General features: G+C 42.9%; 1 protein-coding gene across 5 annotated transcripts in view; it reads left to right on the top strand.

Annotated features, from left to right (window-relative positions):
- Positions 1-19,150, top strand: part of RhoGEF3 (Rho guanine nucleotide exchange factor 3) — an 831,957-nt gene that overhangs the window by 432,179 nt on the left and 380,628 nt on the right. For all 5 annotated transcript variants that reach the window (XM_083115351.1, XM_083115352.1, XM_083115354.1 and 2 more), the window contains exon 2: positions 6,925-10,945. In XM_083115351.1, coding sequence (XP_082971477.1) covers positions 6,942-10,945 — 4,004 coding nt within the window. In that variant the 5' untranslated portion in view covers positions 6,925-6,941. The remainder of the gene's footprint in view (positions 1-6,924; positions 10,946-19,150) is intronic.

Raw genomic sequence — 19,150 nt, 5'->3', positions numbered from 1 at the left:
GTTCTTAACTGTCCCCATACCAAAATGTAATTTGCGGCCAATGTAGCTCGTGTAAAACACTACGTATGTATGTGCAGAATAATTAACACTAACATTATAACTATGGGCAGTCTATAAATTCTGCATGTTTTTGAGATTGGCCAGCAACAATAAGTATTTTAAAAAAATAAATGGTAACAGTTCACTATGGGGGTGACGGATTTCTTCAAATTTACAGGTGAAAGTACTTACGAAAATCATTTTCTGTAGCGTTGTGGATGTTCGTGAATGTAGTTCTGATCAATTTTAATGCGAATACATGTTGTTTTTGGCGAAAATCTCTGTCCGACAAGCTGTTTCTGCTGCCGCCATTTGCTTTTTGCACGAGAGCACAATGTTCCGTGTGTTAGATGACGTAAACCCCGTAGTCAGTGTTTCAAACTCGCCGAGTTTTCACTAGAACATGACGTGTCCAGTATTTTAATTTTTTTTTAACTATACTTGCCTAACCTAACCTTAGCTACGGAAAATGTTTTTTTGGGGCTAACGTGAATGGTTTTTGGGGCTAACGTGAATGGTTTGTGAGGCTAACGTCAATGGTTTGCGAGGTATTAGCATAATTTCAAATCCGGGCACGAAAGTAGGTATTTTCGGGTGAACAAGGTTGCAACACTGCATAAATTGACAAAACACTCGCAAAACGCGCGATGAACCAGTACACTGTCGCCATAATGTGTGTTACAGAATCGAAATAATAAGTAAATGTAAGTTGATTGATTGATTGATTTGGTGTTTTAAGTCCACTTTATGCACAGTAAGGCTAATCTGGACTGGACCTACAGTTTAAAGTGGGATCCGAACCACTATGTGCCTCCACCGGGTATCGAACCCGGGGTAAATGTAAGTACTCGTAAATGTAAGAAATAGACATTGTCTTAGTTAGAAATGCATTATTTCACCTTAGGAAGTGTTCCGCATTCCAAAATAGTACGTTAGCAATGTAAAAAAGTGCGAAATATATTATTTATAGGTGTCACCCCCATAGTGAACTAGTACCAAATAAATGAATGTGAAATAAATATTATTGCATGAACATAGCGCCATCTATCTTTAACCATGCAAGCAACCACTTTATTCACAATTCATCGTCCTTTCAGTCAAGGTCAGTGACGTAATCGACAAACATTTGGTCATTTTCTTTACTTTTTCTGTCTATATTTTTGGAGTGGGCTGTATTCTTTTCAACACTTTCTACTCGTCGCAAAATAAATGCTATATATCCCATATGCTGCCTGGAAAAGTCGGAAGTGTGTACCATATGCGTAGGGTGCTCTGTGGCGCCATTTGTCAATGTGATAACGAGCGTGGGTGAAAGTGCGTGAAAGTGAAAGTTGCAAGGTAAAGAGTTATAGGTCAAGAAAATATTGCCTTTGTTACGAGAGGAAGATGCGAGGTGCCTGAATGGAAACGCCCGATTCATGGTTGTTGTGTGTATACTAGCTGACTGAACATTCTTGCTTTTTATTTTGCCGACAGGTTTAAGTTTCTCAAAAGCAAATATGCTGCGTACAGTCTTCAGTTTTCGGTCCGGTTGCTTATTCATAAGTAACAATAGAATTGGGTGAGTTCCTCGAAATAGTAACGTGTTACCGTTACTTTGGTTCCAACAGTAATACGTTGCCATTACTTTGTCGTAAATAAGCACATTTAACTGTTAACGCAAGTATCTAATCTGTTCTAAGGTTGGGCCTCCCCGATGGCGCAGTGGTAGCGTCGTCGCCTTGTAATCAAGGGGTCCCGGATTCGATTCCCGGTCGAGGCACATAGTGGTTCAGATTCCACTTTAAACTGTAGGTCCAGTCCCGATTCTTAATGTGCATAAAGTGAAATTAAACCAACAAATGAATCAAATCATGTTCCAAGGTTGATAAAGGTCCAGGAATTTTAAATGAATTCAATTCCGGTCCACGAGAGAAAATCAAAGCGTAAATGGGTTCTGAACCGTAAAGAACCTTTTTATCTGTAAAGTATTTCAGTTCGGTCCAGGAACCTTGTTTCTGGATCGCTTTAAATAGGGTCCAAGTTCCGTACTTAAATGAAACTACACAAACTTGGACCGAATTAATATTGTGCGAGAAAAAAGGTTCCGCTCCTGTTACAGAACCCAATACAACTCATTAGAATGTATGGATTCCTGGATCTTCAACAATCCTAGGGTTGGTAAATGTCCAGGAATGGTAAATAAATTAATTCCGGTTCTGAAGCGAAAATCACGAAGTGTAAATGGGTTCTAGACCGTAAAGAATGTTTTTATGTTTTAAGTATTTCAATTCGGTCCAGGAACCTTCTCTCTGAATCCGTTTAAATAGGGTCCAAGTTCCATATTGAAATGAAACAATGCACAAACTTGGACCAAATTTAAATTATGCGATTAAAAGAAAGTTTAGGTCCTGTTACAGAACCCATTAGAATTTATGGGTTTCTGGACGTTTAACAACTCTGATCTGTTCTGTGTAGCGTAACTTTAGATGAATAAGTTTAAAACAACACAAATAAAACATATTTCCACGTGGCAAATAAATCTTTCATCTCAATCAATTAAGGTAACCCAAGCACTGAAAAAGTGAGGCGTTATTAACTCGAGTACCAATAAAAGAAGACACGTAACTAACGCAGGCATTGAAAAATGAAACTTGTTATTAACGAAGGCACTCCCTAACTTCAGGCAAGTACCTGTATAACTTCTTGGTGCTGAAAATATGTTTACGTGAAGTTCTTGTACTGATGTGTTGTTCTGTCGAAAGGTTGTTTACCTCAACAGCGACGTTAAATGAAATCTATGTGTGTGTCAAATCTCCACCTCACGTTTACCAAATTATCTACAGCACTGACAATGCCAAATGCTTATGAAAATGTTTTACCAATTACATCATCTCTGTGGCTTAACGCGTTGACAAGATTACTCACAACATCGTGACCGAAGGGTCTAGGTTCAAGACCTTGCCAGGGTATGGATATTTCTTTGTGAGTATCCAATCAGTTTCATCTAATCAGCACTCATCGTCGCGACTGCCTAAAAATAAAATATATAAATACTAATAAACAGGAAGTCGTCAATCACTTTACAAAGCTGCATATTTGCATTATTTTTTGCTAATTCTCAAGTCATACAGGGTAGCCTAGAAAGGTAACCTAAATTTAGAACCGTTGTATTATGTTTCAGTTATCTTTTTTGGGCCACCCTGTATATATCCACACTTTAATTACAAGAAAATATTTGCATTCACTAGTATTTGGAAACTATAATACTTTTGAAAGCATTGAACATCGTATTTATAAATGCCTCGCATTGTTGTTTGAGTAAATTAGGTCCTAAAAAGCTTCCTTAGGTCCTAAAAAGCTTCCTATGTATGACATCATATTGAGGGTGATAGTCACCTAGCCTATGTATATCATATTATATAAAGTACCCCTGAGTTAATCTATCTACAGGACTGTTAGGGGTGACTGGCTGAAGGCGCTCAAACGTCAACACCTCTTGCACATATACACCCCGGAGCTTCATATTTTGAAGGTTAAGGAGGTTGTGGCGCCTGGATGAACAGCCAGTATAATCCTATGTGGCAGTAGCATGAATTGGGAGCCAAATTCGGGAGGGGACAGTTTGCTTCCTCTTGGTAGACAAGGCTTAGCATCAAGAGGCCATAGTGCGGGGGCATGAAGTGCCCCCAATAATCGCCGCCACTGCTCTGTGGGGTTTTGTTTTCTGTCATCCATACCCGTTTGTGATTGTCCCTTCATCCATCTCATTTCATCATCCTTCATCAACATCGTCGCGATTAGCCATAAGTGACTGAAAAGCGACGTAAACTAAATCAACATCGAATCTATCCACAATTATTTTCGAAGTAACCTATCGTAACCGGAAGATAACTGCAGTGTAATTTAAAGAAACTAAGATTATGATTTGAAATTTCCTTTCTACCTGATGTTCTCAATTTAAGGAGATTTGTGTTCGGGAAAAATCTTCAAAGAGGTCTTGTTCGTGTGTGTCAGTGGCAGTCTTGATTGATTCTGACGAGAGTTGTTTTTTTGCTCGTGAAGGCCTTCACGCGAAGGAATCCAGCAGCCATTAAAGAGAAAACAGTAAATCAGTTAAGTAGGCTTCCTCCAAGTCGGAAGTGAAATTTTGGTATTTTCATATGTTAATTGCGCTCTTCACAGACTGGACCTGCATCATCGGTCACGTGACTCGGTTCAAACGTTCCCTCGGGGGAGGTTGGTCAAGTTCATAGACTTTTACTCCTTGTCGCAGGACCAAATGTATGTTACATGCAAACGGTGAGCAGTTCCAAAGTTTAGAGTTTGGAATTCTGCTCGTTTTCACTCCAACGTACTGTTCGACCACGTAAAACATGCCTAGCTCGAACAAACTAGTCCAAACACGTAAAGGGAAACAAAAACATAAGTTTTAGATCAGTATTTTTCTTCTGTGCGTTCAGTTGTTGTTTATTATTGTTCAATTTTTGTTTTAGTTACATATTTAGCGTTATTTATGTCCGAAACCAACGTTTATGCTATTTCTAAAAATTAGAGTAAATAATTTAGGCTTTCTAATTCAATTAAGATCTATCTATAAAACAAAAACCATAATTTAGCAAATTTTCTGCTCTTTCATTTTGAGTTGTAACTTTCAGTGGGATCATCTCAACCCAGAAGTGTCCGTGACTGTACATCTTTGTGTCACGTGACCTAATCGGTACTAGATGCGCGGTTTAAGGTTCGATCCGAATCACTGTTCTATGTGTTCAGGAATCTTACCCAGGGACCCTTGATTACACGGTAACAGAACAAACAAATGATAAGCCGTTCGTTCAGTTTCCGGTGATGACACAGTACAATATGTTCAATAAAATTACAGGTGTCTACCAGTCAAGAAATTATGCTTGTGGTCAAGAAGTTTTGCTATTTTTTACAGTATAGTGAATTTTTATTGTTATATACCTGTACTGGGATTTGATAAAATTAAATATTTGGAAATCTAAAATTGTTTCTTAAGCATTACGTTCTTATATGCGTGAAGTTTTGTAAAAATATTAAAGTAATGTGCCCATTCAGGATGAGGTCTGAAGCATTAATTTTTACATGCATTAATAATTAAGGCAAGTCTAAATCTCTTAATAAAGTACAGCGTCAGTTCTGGTCTTAACCACTCTTGTTGTAGGGGTTTTTCATTGAATAAAAATATATATTATCTTAAATTAAAACTATACCTAAGTAGGGGGCGATTAAATATATGTTAAGAAAAAGGTCAAGGGAAAGGAGAGAAAGGTCAAGAAAAAGGGAAAAAGTGTCAAGGAAAAGGGAAAAAGTGTCAAGGAAAAGGGAAAAAGTGTCTAGGAAAAGGGAAAAAGTGTCGAGGAAAAGGGAAAAAGTGTCTAGGAAAAGGGAAAAGGTGTCTAGGAAAAGGGAAAAGGTGTCTAGGAAAAGGGGAAAAAGTGTCTAGGAAAAGGGAAAAAAGGTCAATAAAAAGTAAAGAATTTTAGATTTGTTTTTTTTTGGTAGACACCCTGAATTAGCAAAAGTGATCCTTAAAATGGAAAGCAAGAAGCAAACAAAACATCATATCTATTTCGGTTATTTTATGCTGTTTTTTGCAGCACCTTGGGTTAATCGCGGCGATGAAGATGAAGACACATTCATACCGAACCTACGTCTTCGTAGTGAATTGGGCTAACCATTCCACTAAAGAAGCCGGCAATAAATAAAATCGTATTTGCAAGTGATTGATTGATTTTAGAATTATGGACACGTCAGCACATAGGCTATTTTTGCCCATCACGCAATAGTGGATTTTTAAAACAATATGGAGGGCAGGAACTTAACGGGGATAGGGGGGGGGGGGGGACATGTCTGTTAGAACGTATTAATTTCTAAAATCAAAACTGTCGTAGACTACTGTCCACAACTAAAGCTGTACAAAAACACTCAAAATGCTGACCAAGGAAATGTTTATTGTAAAATATAAGTAAGACACTTTAAACGTATCGTGTCTTATTTTACAATAATTTTTGCATTGGTCAGTATTTTAAGTGTTTTATTAAACATGGAAAAAAGGCTATACTGTCTCTGAGGATAATATCTCTATATCCTTGTTAAAGGCTGAGACTGTAAATGGGCACTCGGCACACCCAAAGAGGATTATACTAGTCATGTGTCCAGACGCCAGAGCTTCGTTGGCCTGCAAGAAGTATTACGGGGAAGTGAGGTTGACGTTTGGGTGCCTTCACAGAAGGTCACCCCCCCTTACTCTCCTGTTTTGCAATTGTATATTTCTCAATATCACCGGGGCCTCCCCGATGGTAACGGCATTGCCTTTTAATCAGTGGATCCCGTGTTCTATACCCAGTGGAGGCACATAGTGGTTCGGATCGTAGTTTAAACTGTAGGTCCAGTCCCGATTAGTCTTTATGTGCATAAAGTTGCCTTAAAACAACAATTCAATTCAACTTCAAGCCTCCTCGATGGCGTAGTGATAACATAGTTGACTTGTAATCAATGAGTCTCGTGTTCTATATCCGGTGGAAGCACATAGTAGTCGGGATCCCACTTTAAACTGTAGTGCAGTCCTAATTAGCCTTTCTGTGCTTAAAGTGGACTTCAAACAACAATTCATCTTCAGGGATCCTCGATGACGCGATAGTAACGTCATTGCTTTGTAATCAATGGGTTCTGGGTGCGATACCCGGTGGAGGCACATAGTGATTCCGATTTCGCTTTAAACTGTAGGTCCAGTCCCGATTAGCCTTTCTGTTTATAAAGTGTACTTAAACTCAAATTAACTCATCTTCGCAATTAGCCAAAAGTGGCAAGAAAGGTAAAATCAATGAAGTCAATCAAAATCACAGGGTACTAAACTGTCTCCATCTTTTTTTGTCTTTGCAGGATGTTGAGGCTGGAGAATGTCCGCAGCCAAGATGAACATCGCCCCAGAGGACCTCAGCATCCGAAACAGAGCCAGACTTCTGCAGCTGGCAGAGAGCGTGAAGACCAGAAAGAGGTCACGTGGCGGAGGAGGGTCGGGCGGCGGTGTGACCGGCTCCGGCAAACGCAAGTTCGACATCCGGAACGACCCTTGCTACACCAACATCGAGCACCTTGTATTCGGCGGCTACAAGAGGAGCAGGACCCCTCCTGGCGATGGAAACGTGAGTCCTAAGAGTGGCGGTAAGGCAAGAGGGAGCAGGAGGCTTGTGGACGTGTTCAGACACGAGGACAAGAGCGGATCAAAAGAACAAGGGTCTTGTAGGGGCAGAGGAAAGCTGGTGCGGGGGAGGACAGTTACCAAAGAACAAGGTGTCGCGGCTGAGGTGAACGGAGAAGATGCGAGGAAGTCCCCGGTTGGTAAATCAGCCCAGCAGACCGCTCGGAAGAAGTGGGCGTCGCCCTCCCGCTCCTTCAGCCCGCTGGGCCTCGAGGGATCTGCCAAAGAACTGGTTTCTCTAGACTCACGCTTGCCAGGCTCTCAGTGGGCACGCGACTGTGGATACAAGTGGAGGCCCGCTACGGGACGGAAAGTGCTTTCGGTGGAGACTTTGTCGTTGTGCGACAGCGGTGCCGGGGAATCGCCATACGCGGATGATACAATTCTTACGCGCCCGGATTACAAAGCTCGTCGTAGCCGCGTGCAGAAACTCGGCGGCGGCGATAAGCCAGTGCTCGGTCTGGACGATGAGGAGTTGCCGGTGACTCCACCAGCGTTGTGTGGTATCGGGGACGGTTTGGACGACGACATGGGGACTAGAGGACCTAACGTGTCAGTGTTGCACCTGAGGAGTTCTTCGGAACCGTGGGAGACTCAGGACGATTCGGTGAAAGTGCGTGGTGGAAGTGGTATACCAGTGCTGGTTAAGGTTGGGAACCCACCGTTTACGCTCCCCCAGCGTCGAACCGCTGACCAGTCGCGAAAATTTTCGTCTTGCGAATCGCCTTATTCTTCGCGAGATCAGTTCTACGCATCGAAACCAGAGGGGCATGTCGGCTCGCTGCTGTTGTCCGGTCGTGAATTGTCCCCCGTGCGTTGGTGCAATCAGGAAGTGAATGGTGTGTTCCTGGGAAGGTCAGGTTGGGTGCAGGTGCAGCGGTCCGACGAGACGCTCGGATCGCCGACGGGAAGGAGCCCCGAAGATGGACACTTGCCGAAGGAAATTCTGGCCAGCAACAGGTTGGACGCCCTTACGAGATCTCCACCAGACGACGAACTTCAACGACCAGTGTCCCTGTCGCTACTCTTGCGCGATCGAGACTTGAAGCGGAGTCTTTCCACTCCATCCCCCTCGCGCATGCACGCAATCACCCCCATCATCTCCCCTCCTCCTGCGTTTCAGGATACGGGAAACAGGTCGCTAACCCCGAACGCACGTGCTAAACCACCTCTCCCAAGATCGAATGCTGTAGTTGTCGACGATGACATAAACACAACGTCACAGAACTGCATTTCGCCCACTCCGGGCACACCTAGGTCTACTCCCACGTCACACGTGACACCAAGGAAGTTTGGACCTACCGAATTCGCTAACGACGCCAAAGACAATCTTAGAGATCGAAGTCTTTCTGCAGCATCTCTACAGAAACCAGTTTCCAACGTAATGAGTAGACAAGCAGTGGGGAGCAAAACTCGAATACCTCAATCTAAAATATCGACTGACGAGAGCAGGGACTCGAAGACTACCCCCAAGAATCATGACTCTTCGCCCCTATCCATGTCTAATCACCTATACCGCTCCCCGGAGTCTGACGTATCCGTAAACAACAGAAGTGCCTCTACGCAAGATTCTTCTTTGAACCTCAGTGCTATTTCTTCTCTATCGGCTGTCAATTCGTCGTTGGACTCGTCAAGTGATGGTAAATATGTATCGGACAAAAAGCAAAAGGGTGGTGGTGAGTATCGGCAAGGGATAGAAAAGAAACAAGGGAAGGAACAAGAGTTAAGCAGAAGCGCGAAGAAGATGCCCAACGGTACAGTAAACGGAAAGAAGGAGATTGACCAGAAGCCTTCTATGGTGAGGAACGCAGGTCGATCCTCGCTACCCATTCCTCTCTTCAAGAGGTCCATTAGTACAGGAAACAATGCTAAGCTGGCATCTTCGTTCAGAGCACGTTCCGATCTGGAGGCGGACGACAGTAACCAAAGCATCCACCCAACATCAAGGTCTGCTGCTGGGCGAGGCAGAGCTCGATCTACCGACAGGTCCACGTGGGCTGGGCGGGTTCGTCGTTCGCGAAGTCTTCAGCTTCCCGAGAAGACAAATCAACAACTGAAGCCTACGCAAGCAGCCGCCCCCAGATCCGCGAAGGTCAGAGGAGACAGTGGACCAGCTGATGATCCGCCTACGCCTTCCCAGAAGAAAATTGTTGAGGAAAACGGCGTTAACGGTCCGGAAGAAAGATCAAACTGCGAAGCGAATAGGGATTTGGAGTACGAGTACTACCTGGTCAAGAACTACCCGCATGATCCAGAGGTACAGCATCGCGTCGTGGTCAAAGTAGGACCTTCTTCGGAACGCGAGTACAGTGTAAACGGTACAGCTATGATGGTAAGCGATCCAAGGACAAGACTCAGAGAAACGAACTCAATATATGGCCAAACTACGTGGTTGAGCAACACTGACAGCATTGAGATTTCTAATGATCAGTACGAACGATTATCCCCATTTAAGCTCGGAAAACGCCAGTCTAGGGGAATGCCTCGTTTCCAAACTACGGATGAAGTTAGAACTAATATGGTCAATGGCACTGACAAGCACCCAGGGGAAGGCTTCAATGTGTTCTTTATTTCCGGAAAGAAGTCTACAGAGGAAAAGGAGCCTGCAAAGGGGCATGTCTTCTGCCCCTCTGGCACTTCCTCCTTTGACGCCAAAGAGAAGGCCTTCCAGAATCGCTTCCTTCACACCAAATCCTGCAACCCTTCCACGTGCGACTTCTGGCCCCACTGTGGTCACCGAAGAGACGAGGACATTCCGAGAACAGTGAGCCACTCGAAACCCTCAACCCCAACATCACCCTCCGTCGTAGCGAGCGCACTGCGATCGTCCCAAAGTTACCCAAGCCACAGCCGCAACACCAACGCCTTGCGCATGTACGCCACTCCCGAGGACACATCAAAGTACCCGCGGAAGATGGAGCTCTGTCAGAGGAAGAATTCTTCTGACCGTTCAACAACCACCACCACAACGTCGTCATCTCGTGGATCATCCCTGGATCGTGTGGAGGAAGACTTCATCAGCGGCGATTCTAGGCCGTCTCCGGTCACCGATCTAGAATCCACAAGCTTGTCGACGGACTATGAAGACCGGAAACCAAGGAACAACTTACGTCGCCGCCCTCCAACGTGGAGAGACACGGACACAGACACTACCAAAAGCCGCCAAAATTCCTCCACTGGGAACTCTGACAATCTGGAATCCGATTCCAAAAAGAGCGGTGAACTGGAAGACGGTCCAGGAGGTTTTGTGGACGTTGACCGTTACTCCCCCGTCGAAGCAAACGGCCTTGACACATCTGAGGACTCGTCCTCGAGTGACGTGTGGGTCACAGGCTCGTCCGACGTACCTCTCCCTTCGGATCAGTCTAAGGCCTTGCCGGCTTCCGTGCTGGCGATTGCCGGACAGCGCGAGGACACTTTGACGGACGACGATTTGAAAGAAGAGGAGGGGAGAGATTACGTCAGTGCGGACGACTATCAGTTCAGCACCATCTTACCCGGTTCCGTCAGCAGCACGCCGGAATCGCTGAAGAAGTTCCGCAGTCGGTCTCTAGCCACCACTTCTAACCAGTTCTTCCTAAAACACCCGACAATCGACGAGAAAGAAACTTTACCTTCGTCTCAACAGAGGTCTCTGTCGCTGCCGAAATCATTTCTGTCAGAAAAATATGGTCTCAGCGGATTCAAAGCAGCAATTCCAAGGTAAGTTTAAAACTTTTTTTCAATTTTTCAATATTATGCTTGCAATTATTCAGTTTTACTTGCAGAATTTGATAGTTGCCTTCTGGAAAACATCATTATTTCACGCCTATTTCCTTGAGATATTCCGACAAAGAATATGATTTTGGAATATTGTTATATTGGTCATTAGGTAATATGCACAGCCTTAGAATGCGACAACACATGGTTTCTGTCTGTTGGACGTTCTTATGTTTTCGACGACATATGCCACCGTGCCTGTTACCTATTGCCTAATATAACAATATTCCAAACGTTTAGTGACGAGCGTATTGCCCTTGTCGGGGTTGTGTTGAGCTGTCAGCAGTGTCATCATATTTTTCGTCCTCTTCGCAATTGGCCAAAAGTGGCAGAAAAGCGAAGTTAAACCAAATGAATCAATCCAATGTTACAATTAAAAAGTCTTTAAAATTAGTCTTTTTCAAATGTAATTAAATATCTAGTGATAAAATCAAAACATTCATGCGTCGTCGCCTTGTAATCAAGGGGTCATGGGTTCGATACCCGGTGGAAGCACATAGTGGTTCGGATCCCACCTTAAAATGTAGGCCCAGTTCCGATTAGCTTTAACTGTGCATAAAGTGGACTTAACACACAAAATCAATCAATTAAAATATTTATGCATAAAAGAAAAAAAGGCATAAAAGTTGTAACCGCAAATGAACCTTAAAAAATGATGCAAACAGTCCATTAACATCTTTAGATCTTTTTAGTTTCACCATAACTTCTACTTACGACGTAATTTATCCATTGTAATATTAAGTTCCTTAATGTTTCGTGTAAATTTGTTTGTTCCACAGTTATATTTTACCTTGTCCTCTGTAAGATGTGTAATATATTAATTTATTCACAGAAATATGATCAGTAGTGGCGATTGGCTGCCAAGACGGGGGGGGGGGGGGGGCAAGGCAGCTTACTGCCTGTAGGTAGACAAGCCTTAGTATTAAGATGCTATAGTGCACGGACAAGAGCTGGCAAAAAGTGGGGTTAGGCCAACTGCCCCCTCGGCTTATTCCTCGGGACTGATCACGATACACATCACAATTTTGTTTCATAGTTTTAAAAGTTGCCCCTTGCGATGGAGAATCTAAGTCGCATAGGAAATCACCACGTAACGGGTTTCTTTGGACGCAATCTTGCTCGTGATGTCACAGAAATATGATTCTTAGCAGAGGTGATATGATCAGCACCACCCTCCTGCCACCTTTGCCTTTAACTTGAACCGCTTTTTGAAGGGACCTTGTCGTAAAATGTTCGCACCTGAAATTAGCCTACCTAGAGATTGGGTGCCAAAACTAGGGGAAGGACAGTAAATAGTGCAGGGGCAACTGCCCCCCTCTTCCCCGATGCCGGAATATCATCGCAATCAGACGCCCCACCGGATCGGCCATCACGACTCTCAGAATTGTCAGTTCCCAGTAGTGTTGGGAGATATATCGTCCAAACGATATCAACTTGACGATATATCGTCACGATATTTGGCGATATATATCGTGTCGGCGATATATCGTCACGATATTTAGCGATATATTGTCACGATATTTGGCGATATATATCATGTCGACGATATATCGTCACGATATTTGGCGATATATATCATGTCGGTGATATATCGTCACTTCATTTGGCGATATATATCGTGGCGACGATATATAGCCGATATCACGATACGGAAAAAAAATATCGTATTGTGTCGTCTGTGACTGATTATTATATTCTTGACGATATATAGCGATATCAAAGTTCCGATATCGACGATCCCTAGTTCCTAGCATCATTAATTGTCAATTTAAAATACGTACATATGTTTTATACTTCTGTTCGTAGCCTCACACTTTGATCTTCCTTTAAGGGTCAGGCGAATTGTGCTAAATTGCCGGTAGATGTCAGCTTAAGTTCACTATTAACATGTTTGATTTTTACCTAAGTTTTGTACCTACTTGCATGTAAATGATGAGAATAAATGGCGAATTTATGATGTAAATGAGAAATTAAACAGAAATAAACATCCTTGCGTTATCTGGGATTCGAACCCAGAGTGCTACGATGCTCGCTCGGTCAACAAATAAGTGGAGTACAATACCATTCCTTACGCCACTGAAATGTGTGGTTTATTATCCATTATGGAATATGTCAACTCCAGATCTTTTTGCAATATATCAAATTTGTAACAATTAAAAGTCGTTCAAAATATTGATTAGTGACTTGAGTATACCTTATCAATTATTCGAATATTATATCTATTATGCAATCACAAAATACACTTTTTGAAAATAATATTAGTTCAAAATCAATGGAAACCACAAATTTGTCAAGCTGCTTTTTTGCGGACGATTCAAACGCCGGGAAAGTATCGGCCGGTATCGTTGCATAGAATTCAACCGATACTTTCAGATACCACTGGTATCGACCGTTATCGGTAATTAAAATATAAGCGATACTTTCCTACATGACTAGTATCGTACGATACCGGTAAATGAAATGCAGCCAATACTTTCCGATACCACTGGTATCGACCGGTATCGGTGAATAAAATCCAACCGATACTTTCAGATACCTATACCACTAGTATCGGCCAAGACCGATACATAGGCTCGGCCTTAATTTTTACACACATGCCGAAGATGTAACAAATTTGTATGTTCGGTGTCGTTAGACGAACACAATTTTAAGAAAAACAATGGAGAATCGAAAATCGGAGAAAGTGAGGAGAAATTGCAATCAAAACCTGTCATATCGGAACATTCACTGCTGCAAAACATTCATGGCTTCGGGCAGGTCGTTCTGTTTAGTTATTTCGTTTCATTGTATACACCGGCTAACGTTCGTGGGAACCGAACAAGTAAAAGTGTACATAAAAAGTCAGCGGTTTGAAGAGAGCAAGTGAAAATGAGCAAATGCCATTGGGAGACTTGCTTTGCCAATTGGCAGCAAGTGTGCAAATCGCCTTCCCCACTTGCGGGTAGAATTATCATGTGGAGAATCCATCAAGAGTTGCATTCAAGAGGCAACTTCTGTTTCTTTCTCTTTCGATGGCTACCAGCCACGACCTTGATTACTGTAGGAGCCCCAAGCGCTTCCAATGGCCTCGAAACCCTGAAAAATATTATCGCTGGCCGTATTTTCTATGTCCCTATATAATTACTGGTCCTACCAAACTCCAGCTCTCCCCTTCAAGTGACGTATAACATCACGTTGTCAACAGGACCGTGTAACTTGGTCTCCGGGCTCGAATCCAAATTAGTTAGGGCCTCCACGCCAGGGTTGTAAAGGTCCAGAAATTTTAAATAAATTCAATTCCGGTCCAAGGAGAGAAAATCAGTAAGTGTAAATCGGTTCTGGACCGTAAAGAACCTTTTGTTCTGTAAAGTATTTCAATTCGGTCCAGGAACATTTTTTCAGGATCAGTTTAAATGCAGTCCAGGTACTTATTTTTCCCTATCATTTTAAATAGGGTGCAAGTTCCGTATTGAAACAAAACAATACGCAATTTGGACCGAATTTAAATTGTGTGAGAGAAAAAAGGTTTTCGGTCCTGTTACGGAACCCATTAGAATCTATTGGTACCTGGACCTTCATAAATCCTCCTCCGCGATCATGTAGTGGTAACGTCGTCACTTTGAAATCAAGGAGTCCCGGATTCGATACCCGGTAGAGGCACATGGTTGTTCGAATCACACTTTAAACTGCAAGTCCAATCCCGATTAGCCTATCTGTGCTTAAAGTGGACTTAAAAGAACTCAAACAAGTAGGTGTTTCTTTGTATTTTGAGGTTTATTTTCTGTCTCTTTAGGCTTATCGTGACGATGAGCATAAAATGGTAGTTAGATGAAATTTAAGAACGGACGCCCAGATGGTGGCTCAGTCGGTAACGCGTCTGCTCAAGGTCCTGGGTTCGATCCCCGGCCGGTTCAAATCCGGGAACCTTTCTAACGTTGGAAGCGGCCCCGGCGCCCACCCAGCGTCGAATGACATGGGTACCTGGGGGAAACCCTGGGGGGTAAATGCGGTCAGGGGCGTGATGCTGATCACATCACCCGCACTCATGACCGGATCAAGAAAGTGTGGGGCGTTACCCCCGCACCCACTATACGCCTTCATGGCGTGGTTCTAAGCACATGGGAGCACTTTACCTTTCTTTTACCTTTACGCCCAGATGAGGATTTAAATCTGGAACACACGGTGGCGAAAACGTGAGTGGACAAACGTACTTGGCCACCGAGGTGGCTGCTTGTTTTGTTGTTTTTTTTTGTTGTTTTTTTTTTTTTTTTTTTTTTACAGGGCCATTCACACAGAGAAATGTATCACTCGCACTGACATAGATAAGCTGACATGTTTGGGATGCTATATGTAATATATGTATTGCAAATATTTAAATATATATATATATATATATATATATATATATATATATATGTTTGTGTGTGATATATGGGAAGATGGGAATACTCGGACACGGAGAACATTCGTCTGCGTTGACTGCGAGAGGATTTTTTTTATTTGGTTCATTTTAGTTGGCTTTTCTGCCACTTTTGACTAATCGCGAAGATGAGGATGAGTGATGAAATTGATGAAGGGACACTCACAGAGAACACCCATGCCAAGATCGTGATTTGAACCCGCTAACCACTCCGCCACAAAAGTCGGCAAAATAAATTTTGGAACACGGACGGACCCTCATATGCGAAGGGTGTTGTAGCTGTGTTAACTAGGATTAGTTACTTAAGTGCTTTGGAAAAGTAAAGGAGCCGAAATGCTGGTTGGTAATGGTATTATTGAAAGTTGCCCACATATGATACTTGGTGCTGTTCTATGCAGACATGAAACTGAATCCTCTTTGGAGAAAGAGGTAGGGGGGGGGGTCTAGATGGAGGCTGAGAAAGTGAAGGGAAAGAGGAAGGTGAGGAATGTGTGTCGGAGTGTTCTTAACACCTTGAGGCATTCCTACTGGAAGGAGAGGAAAATCCAGCCAAAGGAACTGCAGTGAAATTTGCTTCGTTTGCGTGTCGTTTGTGTTCACTGTTTTTTCCTTGTTCTTCTTTTCGTTTCATCGAGTAAAACTGGTTTCCTGCCACGCTAGTTGTTAATGTGTTTCGTTTTGGTGAATTTTCCAAGAGAGTGAAACACTGCTGTGGCCAAGAAGGAATCGTCCCTAGACAGGCTCGTACCCAGGAACTCTGAAATATTATAATGTGAACCTTTGTAATAACATATTAACGATTTTTGAGATTGTTCAAGAATTTCGATTTTGTCCTTGCATACGTTTGATTTGATTTGCTTTATTTTAATTTGCTTTTGTGCCACATTTTGGCTAATTTGCGAAGATTGGAATGAGTGATGATAAGATGAAATTGATGAATGGACGCTCACAAACATCCATGCCCTTAGCGCGATGTGCTAACCACTCCGCCACGAGAGCCGGGTCCTTGCATAAGTGAATGGGTTTATTATACCGGGTGTCCATAAAATCCCTTTACAACTTCAAAAATTCACTACAGATGCAAATGGTGAGATATTTGAGTGATTTTTTTATATTGTACTCGTTTACTATTAAAGTTTGTACTAATAGTCAATTTGTGTATTTCCGGTAACATTGTGAAGAAAGACAGGTCCTCGAAAGAAAAATGGCTACTCCGCAAGAAAAGGCAGAATGTGTGGCGTGGTTCATTGAAACAAAATCTGACCCTCAGACTCAGCGAAACTTCAGGACTAGGTATGGGAAACAACCACCAGCACGTCCACCAATTCGTGAATGGCAAAGGAAATTCATGGAGACCGGTACAATTTTGGATAAAGCAAAAAGTGGAAGAAATCGAGTACCAGAGGAAGACATAGAACGTGTAAGACAAGCCTTTGTTAATTCTCCAAAGAAATCCATTCGCACTGCTGCCCGACAGTTACAGCTACCGCGATCAACAGTGCACAAGGTCCTACACCACAACCTGCGATTGAGTCCAATGATAAACCGAAACGCAAAACATTTGCAGTGGACATGCTTCATCGAATATCGGAGGATGCAATGTACCTCAGCCGAGATTGTTTTACTGGTGAGGCAACATTTCATGTTTCCGGTAAACTGAACACGTACAATGCGAGAATCTGGGACTCAGAAAACCCCCATGCGACAATGGACCTCAAATAAGACAGACCAAAGGTGACTGTGTGGTGTCGACTGATGTTCAATCGAATCATTGGTCCATTTTTTCTTTGCAGACCAAACAATTACTGCAAATGTTTACCTTGACCTTTTGACTGAATATGACACCACAACTGGCTGATCTTCAACCAACCGTCCTTGACCAACAGGATGGTGCACCACCACATTGGGGATTAAATGTTTGTGACTTCTGGACCAAACATTTCCCGGTAGGTGGATTGGACGGGATGGCCCTATTTCCTGGCCACCTCGTTCACCAGACATAAAGCCCCTATGGGGCTACGTTAAAGACACTGTGCATCGAACAAATGTACGGAACATTACTGACCTCAAACAAAGGATCACTGATGCCATTGCCACCATTGATGAGGCTATGCTAGAGCGGACATGGCGCGAAATCGATTATAGCCTTGACATCCTTCGTGCAAGCAATGGTGTCCATATTGAGGTTTATAAGTTATGAAAAAACTTCAATATATACTACTACTATGTGACAAATTTAATTTAATTCTCTTTTCATATGTGTTTGGAATAAAAACTTGAAGTTGTAAAGAGACTTTATGGACACCCTGTACTTCAACGGCTAAGTATCTTCAGGGGGTAGGGTTCTCTTATAAAGGAGACCAGACAGCAAGCCTTCCAATGGAGACAGTTAATAAGATTATATTATATTTTATCTCTTTACATTAATGAGATATAGTTGAGAACACACTAATTTAAATATTTGCATAATCATTTTTCTTATTTCAAAAGTTATTATTTCAATTGAATTCACATTAATAAACTTTCATCTTTATATGTACAGGGTGTTTCCGGGCTGATAATACAAACTTTCAGGGATGATGGAGAAGGGCACATGTATCAATTTGAGATAAGGAACTCTGGTCCGGAAACGACTCAGTCGAAAGTTATAAGCGAAAATCGGTGTATGATGTAATACTTTTATTACCTGCACAAGTTTCACAAGCTGCTACATTCACAACAGTTGTTCAAAGTGGCGTCCCCCCTTCTCTGCAGGCATGACATCGTCGCACAAAGTTCTGGCGTACCCGTTGGAACAACCCCGGGGTCGTTCGAACAATGTCCCATTCAGCGAGAATTCTTGCCAGGAGATCCTCTTCAGTCTCGACAATGTGCGACGATGTCCAGCCTGCAGTGAAGCTGGGGAACGCCACTTTGAACAACTGTTGTGAATGTAGCAGCTTGTGAAACTTGTGCAGGTAATGAAAGTATTAACATTTTCATACGCCGATTTTCGACTATAACTTTCGACTAATTCGTTTCCGGACCAGGGTTCCTTATCTCAAATTGATACATGTACCCTTCTCCATCATCCCTGAAAGTTTGTATCATCAGCCCGGAAACACCCTGTATATTTATATTCTTCTGTATGATTCATGACTTTATTTCCTTCCTCAACGATGGATATTCTTACGTCTGGACTTCTTTCTATGTTTCCTTCTGTTTCTGGATTTGGGTATGAACTTTCTTCTACACTTAGATTCTTATGTAATCTCCAGATCGTTGGGACCCTTATTCCACTCGTTCTTGCACCTTCATACAAAGGTTTTTCTTTTCACCAAGTTTGATTCTCGTAAGTCCTCACCTTTTCCTCACTAACACGAAGTCCTACGAGGTTACGAGTTTGAACTGAAGGATTTAATGTCTTCGTCGATTGAGGAATTGTTTTATCCTTTTTCCCCGCTCACCTCTCTTGGGGACTCGGCATAGGCCACGGTAAATGAAATAATTCAGAATTTGTTAGGACCCAAATTTATATCGGTACTTTCACGGTGGCCGCGGTGGCTCAGTCGGTAACGCGTCTGAGGTCCCGGGTTCGATCCCCGGCCGGTTCAAATCCGGGAACTTTTCTAACGTTGGAAGCGGCTCCGGCGCCCACCCAGCGTCGAATAACATGGGTACCTGGGGGAAACCCGGGGGGGATAAACGCGGTCAGGGGCGTGATGCTGATCACATCACCCCCACTCACGACCGGATCAAGAAAGTGTGGG

This window comes from Lepisma saccharinum, chromosome 30 (genome assembly GCF_977018435.1).
Source record: "Lepisma saccharinum chromosome 30, izLepSacc3.1, whole genome shotgun sequence".
NCBI classification, from domain to species: Eukaryota; Metazoa; Arthropoda; class Insecta; order Zygentoma; family Lepismatidae; genus Lepisma; species Lepisma saccharinum.
Note: the sequence above shows the minus strand (reverse complement) of the source record. Positions and strands in the feature narration are given on the sequence as shown.